This window comes from Bos indicus x Bos taurus, chromosome 23, assembly GCF_003369695.1.
Source record: "Bos indicus x Bos taurus breed Angus x Brahman F1 hybrid chromosome 23, Bos_hybrid_MaternalHap_v2.0, whole genome shotgun sequence".
Classification (NCBI taxonomy): Eukaryota; Metazoa; Chordata; class Mammalia; order Artiodactyla; family Bovidae; genus Bos; species Bos indicus x Bos taurus.
In genome coordinates this window covers 31,909,586-31,917,468 of record NC_040098.1, presented here as the reverse complement: position 1 = coordinate 31,917,468, position 7,883 = coordinate 31,909,586, and the positions used below count along the sequence as shown (strand labels likewise).

The following is a 7,883-nucleotide window of genomic DNA, read 5'->3' as shown; positions in this document are numbered from 1 at the left end:
CTGTGAATGTATAAAGTTCTAAATACTTCTTGCTGGAGCATAAGAATAAATAATAGTAATTTTTTTCACACAGCATTGTAAGTTAGCTTGGAACAGAGAGGGAAGTTTTGTTTGCATTTCACAAGAAATTGATTTGGGCAGAAATTTGAATTAGGAAGTTCAAAGAGTTCATTTTCCCAAGTTAGTACATACGTAGCAGACTGAAGGTTAGAATGCAAGACTCTTCACTAAAATTTTAACTTTCAGTAGAGATAATAAATATATGCAAAGTAGTGTTTGAAATTAAGAGACTGAGTCAATTTTTTCTAAAATATAATGCTAAAACAGTCCATAAGCTGAGTGCTCAGAATACCCAAATTTCAATATGTTTTACAGAATCATTTTTAGAAAAGTGTTCTACATACCTTCATTTTAAGCACTGGCAATAGGATGGTTTGTGTGTCTGTATGTATCCAAGAACCTTTGAATTCTAATAGCACTAATTAGAAGCATGTGGAGTTAACAGCCTCTTCATAAGCTATTCAGTTATAAAACGGATATGATTAAGTTTGTTCAATCCTTTGTTGCAGTCTTTAAGTGGCAAATTATGAGCTCTCCATTCTGGATTAACTCAGAAAATAGAATAGGAATAAAATCTTGCAATCAGAATAGATTTTTCTAGCATCACATTGCAAAGTCTTATGGTAGTAACTGCTATTTTCAGAATTTTCCTCACCAGATTTGCCAAATACATGAGGATAGGAAACTTTCTCTGTTAATGTTGGTGAGTGCTCTGGCTTAAGGGAGGGCAGCAGTTCTCCTGTGTTTAATGGTAATTGACCATGATATCTAATGGGAAGAGACAGGGAGGAGCTAGCTCTCCATGAAGTGGCATTTCGTTTTTAGCTTAGATTTACTCCACAATACCCTTTCTCTAGAGACTGTCTCAACTTTTTCCAAGACAAAAAAGAGTGATGATAGAGATTAAAATACTTTATCAAATAATGTTTGGATTTTTAGCTATCAAACTGGAAGTTAGGGGGTTTTTTGTAAGCTAAGCTAGTGAAGCCACATGGAAAAGAAAACTGAAATTCTATCTGAGGTCAGTTTCTATATAGGAAAATAGACTTCTGTTTAATTTACCATAGAAGTATTTTTATTACCTTGATTTACATAAAGCAGTTTTATTTATTATATCCAAATATTTCTGTCATTTTTTTCATAGATTCTTGCTTAGTGTCCAGCATTTCTAGACTTAGTTAAGAAGCTCTCCTTTGGTTTAATCTAATTTCCTATTTGGGGTTGGGGCAAGATTTTAAAAATGATTCATATTTTTCTAAAGTCTCTTCTATCCAGGATTTATGGCTTATGAGGTTCCAAAACAATTTTTCATGTGAGTAGACACATGAAAAACATATGTATAATTATGAAAAAAGCTAGTATCTACAAAATAAAGTTTTTATGAAGTCTAATAAAAAATACAAATAACACAGTAGAAAAATGTCAAATAATACGAACATACAACTCAGAATAGCAACTCTGTATGAGATTTTATATTTTCAAATAATCAGAGAAATATATTAATTATGATAATCACTTATTAGATTGAAATAAAAATGTAACCAGCAGTAACTCTCAGTCCTAACTTTGCTGAAGGAAAATGGCTACTCTCAGAAATTCTGGGTAGAAATTCAAAGTGTCACTAGATTTTTAGAAATAAATAGGACAGTTAATATCCATCAGCCTAGCAATATCATTCATGGAAATTTATCCTATGGATTAAATTATCACTATATAAAGACACAGGAACAAGGAGTTTTATTGTAGCAATGTTCGAAACAGCCAAAGATGGAGAAAAACTTACTCCCTCGAAGAAGAATTGACTGAATAGTAATCTACACCAGTGATTTCCCAGCAATATTACTGAGTGAGAAAATAAAGATGCAAGAAAAATTGGATGACATAATATTTAAAAAATAAAAATTATTTTGGCTGTGCTGGGTCTTTGTTGCTGCCGCAGCTTTTCTCTAGTTGGGGAGAACAGGGGCTACTCTCTTTTGCGGTGCACAGGCTTCTCACTACGGTGACTTCTCTTGTTGTAGAGCATGGGTTCTAGAGCACAGGCTTCACTAGTGGTAGGGTGGACTCAGGAGTTGAGGCTCTGGGGCTTTAGAGTAGAGGCTCAGTAGTTGTGGCGCATGGGCTTAGTGGCTCTGCAGCATGTGGGATCCTCCCGGATCAGGGATCCAACCCATGTCTCCTGCATTGGCAGGCGATTTCTTTATCACTGAGCCTCCAGGGAAGTCCTCAGCAGAATCTTAAGTATATAAAAAATGACTGAAATGCTCTAAATATGATTTTAGGTATTGTACGTCTATATAGGATTATACGAGAATGAAGAAACTAAGGACACTTATTAGATGCTTCACATGGACAATCCATAGGGAATAGAGGCTGATATCTGTGGAAGAAGGAAAGCTCATCAAGTAAAACAAGAAAAGGAAAAAAATTAAGATTTAATCTCCCCAAAAAATGTGTAATAACTCAGGACTTCACAAACCAGTAACAGAGCTCACCTCTGAGTGGGCATGAGGGTGTAATTAGTCAGGGGAAAAATGCTCCTTTTAATGTGAAAATTCCTTTTTTGTTTTCACAAGTTCTTATAATTAGTAATTTAAAGGAAATAGTAGTTTAAAAAGAAAATAGAAGACCAAACAAATTAGAAAATATGAATATAGACAAGTCTTTAGTTTGCTGAATAGATGAAGATAAATAATTCCGCAAATTTCAGTAGTCTTAAAGTAAAAAATTAAAAATAATGCCCAGTTAACAAGGACCTGGAAATAGGAAAGGATCTGCAGAGTTTAATAATAATAGCAATAATGTCTCATTGGTGCTCACTAACCTCAACAACACCCTATAAAATAGCAACACTTTTATCTTCTTTTTGTGATATGGAAACCGAAACATAGAGGTTAAACTTTTTTAAAATTCAGAGTATTTTAGAAAACTGGAGATATACTATGAAGTGTTATAAAATTCAAATTTTATCAAATTTTATCAAATCCTTTGACTGAATGTATAGATTTTCTTTCCAATTTAAAAAAATTGACATACAGCACTGATTTTCAAATGTTATACCACTCTATTCCTGTGATAAACCCCAAATGTTGACAATATGTTATACTTTCTATGTAACACTAGATTAAATTTACTAATAACTGTTTAGGATTTTTGTATGTATTTTAATGAGCTATCTATCTGTAATTTTCCTTTCTTGTAATGTCCTTGTCACAGACATTGTTATCCAAATTATTGTGAACTTCTAAAATGAGCCATAAAACTGTATCAGTTATCTATTTTCAGAATAACTGTGTAAGAAATAACCACAAAATCCCAGGGCATACAAAAATAGCAAGACAGAAAATGGTCTGATAATCTGATTAATAAGCATTTATTGAGCTGTATTCTCATGGCTTTTAATTTAAAATCACAGTGAGAATAAACATACACATATATACACACACATACACAAGCATATGTATAATATTTATTTCTCTTGGAGGATGTTTAAACACCATAGCTAAGAGATAAACAAATGTCCACAATGAATGAATCTTGATGTTCATTTATACTTGCTCTGTGTAAGAGATCAGTCTATGAAGATGAAGCACAGTTTAGTGAAAGGAAGAATCTATAGAGAATGAAAATGAAACATTTCTATTTTTATTATGGAGAATATTCTGTTATTCCTAGGAGATGGCAGGACAGTTAGAATACAGTTGATTATTCCTACTTCATATGTAAATAAGTAAACTTTTTAAACTACATTATAAATTAAGTAAAAGGTGATTCTGGACCATAGTAATGTAATTAAGGACACAGTGACCTTTTCCCTTTGAAATATGACACTCAACATTTATAATCTATAACAATGATTCTAAATTTTCTAGAGAAGAGTGCTATGAAAATTGTTCCTTGTGGGGGAAAAAAGGGAAAATTTGAAAAGTATTAAGTGAGAATTCCATAGGGAGCTTCCAAAATTGATATATTCATAGAGATTTATACTCTGTGTCTTGATTTCTTGCCTCCACTTCAAGATATTATTCACTCTAGAGTAATGCATATCTAAATAGTGTAGAGATGATGTAGAAAGTTAATTTTTATCATTGTTCAATAGGGAATGATTTTAAAAGGACATTTCATCTATATCCCTGAGTCATGAAGAACTCTTGGAGAAGGGCATGGCAACCTACTCCTGTATTTTTGCCTGGAGAATCCCATGGACAGAGGAGCCTGGCAGGCTGCAGTACATTGGGTTGCACAAAGCTGGACATGACTGAAGTGACATAGCATGCACGCAACATATAGTATATTTTTATGGCAGTAGGACACATACTAAAAGTTGTTTTTAGTGAGAGACATGAGAAATGCTAAATCAGGAATATTTATATTCAGTACATGGGCAGCATTAATAATGTCCTTAGTAAACATCATCACAGCTTAGCATCACCTTTCACTTAGTTTATAAATTAGGAACAATCAATTATATTCCATATTTTCTACCTTCTTGTGGGAATAATAAAAAATAAACCTAAAATTCATTCTTATAAGCCCTAATTAATCTAAAATAAAAACTAATCTATTTGGACAAAGTATAAGAGTTAGTGCTCAAAATAGGAAATTTTTCACTTTATATCTAAAAACGATATGTTATGAGAAAAAATTATTAGATATTTGGTATTTTTTCTCTAGATCAGTCTAAGGTTTCTTAAATATTTTTGGGTAAGTTTAAATGAGAACTTGCTAAACCCATGCTTTATCCAGTTCTTAATGATAATACTGGCCATGCTCCCAAATTTCAGAATCCTATTCACTTGTCATGAAATTTTAACATCATATATGTTTTCCTAGGTTATGAAATGGGATTTATCTGATTGAAAACATTTCATGTCTGAAGAAACATGCTTGCCTTTAAGGGTCAAATATATTTTCCTTATAACTGGTGAGATACTACAATTATTATGTAACTGAAACATTCAACATACAGAAAACACTCAACCATAAATATCCCAACAGTTCCCCACAGTTCATCTTATTGTGACATTTGGCACTATAAAAGCACATTTGAACTTTCTAGGAATTTTTCTTCACTAACTCTAAGTTCATTCTTTTCACATATATTGAGGACCTGAAAGTGAAAATAAAGTCACTCAGTCTTGTTTGACTCTTTATGACCCTATGGACTGTAGCCTGCCAGGCTCCTCTTGGAATAGGCAAGAATACTGGAGTAGGTTGCCATTTTCTTCTACAGGGGATCTTTCCAACCCAGAGATCGAACTCAGGTCTCCTGCATTGCAGGCAGACTCTTTACCATCTGAGCCACCAGGGAATCCCATCAGATCAGATCAGTCTCTCAGTTGTGTCTGACTCTTTGCGACCCCATGAATCGCAGCACGCCAGGCCTCCCTGTCCATCACCAACTCCTGGAGTTCACTCAGATTCACGTCCATCGAGTCAGTGATGCCATCCAGCCATCTCATCCTCTGTCGTCCCCTTCTTCTCTTGCCCCCAATCCCTCCCAGCATCAGAGTCTTTTCCAATGAGTCAACTCTTTGCATGAGGTGGCCAAAGTACTGGGGTTTCAGCTTTAGCATCATTCCTTCCAAAGAAATCCCAGGGCTGATCTCCTTCAGAATGGACTGGTTGGATCTCCTTCCAGTCCAAGGGACTCTCAAGAGTCTTCTCCAACACCACAGTTCAAAAGCATCATTTCTTCGGCACTCAGCCTTCTTCACAGTCCAACTCTCACATCCATACATGACCACAGGAAAAACCATAGCCTTGACTAGATGAACCTTTTTTGGCAAAGTAATGTCTCTGCTTTTGAATATGCTATCTAGGTTGGTCATAACTTTCCTTTCAAGGAGTAAGCGTCTTTTAATTTCATGGCTGCAGTCACCATCTGTAGTGATTTTGGAGCCCAGAAAAATAAAGTCTGACACTGTTTCCACTGTTTCCCCATCTATTTCCCATGAAGTGAGGGAATCCCATACTGAGGACCTAATCAGTACAGATCATTGTGTGGGAAGCTGGAATAGGTACAAAATGCCTTGTGTCTACATTCATGGCTAGTATTTTGCAAGCATAGGTCACTGTCTGATCCTATATTGGAGATCTCCTAGTGATGAATCCTTGACTTAGAAGGAATTGAGAGGAATAAAAGTGATGGTCAGCTCAGGAATTCGCACTTTCTCAACCTAGCTAAACCATTGAATTCCCGCATCTCATTAAGTCCCTTCTCAGTCTGTAATGTCAGAACACTCCTTTATTTGCTAGGTCTAACAGTATATATAGAAGGTGGATCAAAAGACAGTCCCCAGATTTGATGACTTTTTACTCTACTTTTGCCTCCCCTTTCCCTAGTACCTTCTTCATGGCCTCTTTAACATCTTTGTTTCTCAGTGTGTAGATTAGGGGGTTAACACTGGGAGTGACTATTGTGTAGAAAAGAGTAAGGAACTTGCCCTGGTCCTGGGAATAAGTGTTTGCTGGCTGGAGGTACATGTATATAATCGTACCATAGAAGAGAGAGACAACAATGAGGTGGGAGCTACAGGTGTTGAAGGCTTTCTTTCGCCCGGCAGCTGACTTGATCCTTAGCACGGCTTGTGCAATATAACCATAAGAGATGAGGATGAGGATGAGTGGTGCCAGGATGATAAAGATTGCCAAGGCAAATGCCAGTGCCTCAAGGGTCATGGTATCTACACAGGCCATGCCAATTAGTGCTGGCATCTCACAGAGAAAGTGGTCCACCCGCCGGTGCCCACAGCGAGGTAGCATCAACGTCTGGGGTGCCATTATGAGAGAATTGCCAAAGCCACTCAACCATGCCACTGAAGCCAGCTGCCCACAGAGACGCGGGTGCATGATAACAGTGTAGTGCAGGGGTTTGCAGACTGCAGCGTAGCGGTCATACGCCATGACAGCCAGGAGAACACACTCCACCCCTCCCAGAGCCAGGACGAAGTACAGCTGGATGGCACAGCCCAGATAGCTGATGGTCTTATCTGCACCCCGAAGGTTGTAGAGCATCTGAGGGATGGAACCTGTGGTGAAGCACATGTCTAGGAATGAGAGGTTGGCCAGAAAGAAATACATGGGTGTGTGCAGCCGGGAATCCACAACTGAAAGCAAGATGATAGTCATGTTGCCAAGAAGAGTCAGCAGATAAAAAGTGAGGACAACCACAAAGAGGATCAGCTCTAGGTGGGGACGATCAGAGAAGCCCACCAGGATGAAGCCTTCAAAAGCACTTGTGCTGTCATTTTCCATCACCTGTGACCACATGTTACCTGGTAGGAGAAAGATGAGTATCTATGAAGGCCATAGATACGCTCCCTCGAAATGGAATGACTGGTAAAATGGTAGAACAGAAACTTCTTTGGAAATGCTGAATGCTTGACCCAGAATTTCAGTAGGTGTTAGTTAAGTCATTACTGGATCTGCAAATATATTATTTGCAAATTTTCAGGCTCTGGGCTATGAATTTTTTACCAATATTTTGCATCACTCTTTTTAGTTCTGCAGGATATAAAAAGCTACTTTCAAATGCTGGTTATTTTACAAGGGAATGAACACAAAATTATCCACCTTTAAAAAAAATTTTAAAGGAAGCATTGAGTTCTTCTAGTCGCATGTAATATATGGATGGGAATAGTGGCTTATGTCTTTGGATCAGAGAACCAGTTTGCTAATGGGTGAAATTTCATTCTGTATGTTTAATGGATAGAACTCCATGGATAAGTTCAAAATCTCTCTCCAGCTTCCTCGTAGAATGAGGATTTGATCAAGCTTATGTAAATAAAGTGCATAAGCATTTAGGCTGTGAAGTATTGGCA

General features: G+C 36.7%; 1 protein-coding gene across 1 annotated transcript; it reads right to left on the bottom strand.

Moving 5' to 3' along the window:
- Positions 1 to 478: 478 nt before the first annotated feature.
- Positions 479 to 7,317, bottom strand: LOC113881497 (putative olfactory receptor 2W6). The gene is made up of 2 exons (XM_027524508.1): positions 6,409 to 7,317; positions 479 to 517 (listed from the first exon to the last, which is right to left on the bottom strand). The coding sequence occupies exons 1-2, from the start codon at positions 7,315 to 7,317 to the stop codon at positions 479 to 481; spliced, it is 948 nt and encodes a 315-aa protein (XP_027380309.1).
- Between the last annotated feature and the right edge of the window lie 566 nt (positions 7,318 to 7,883).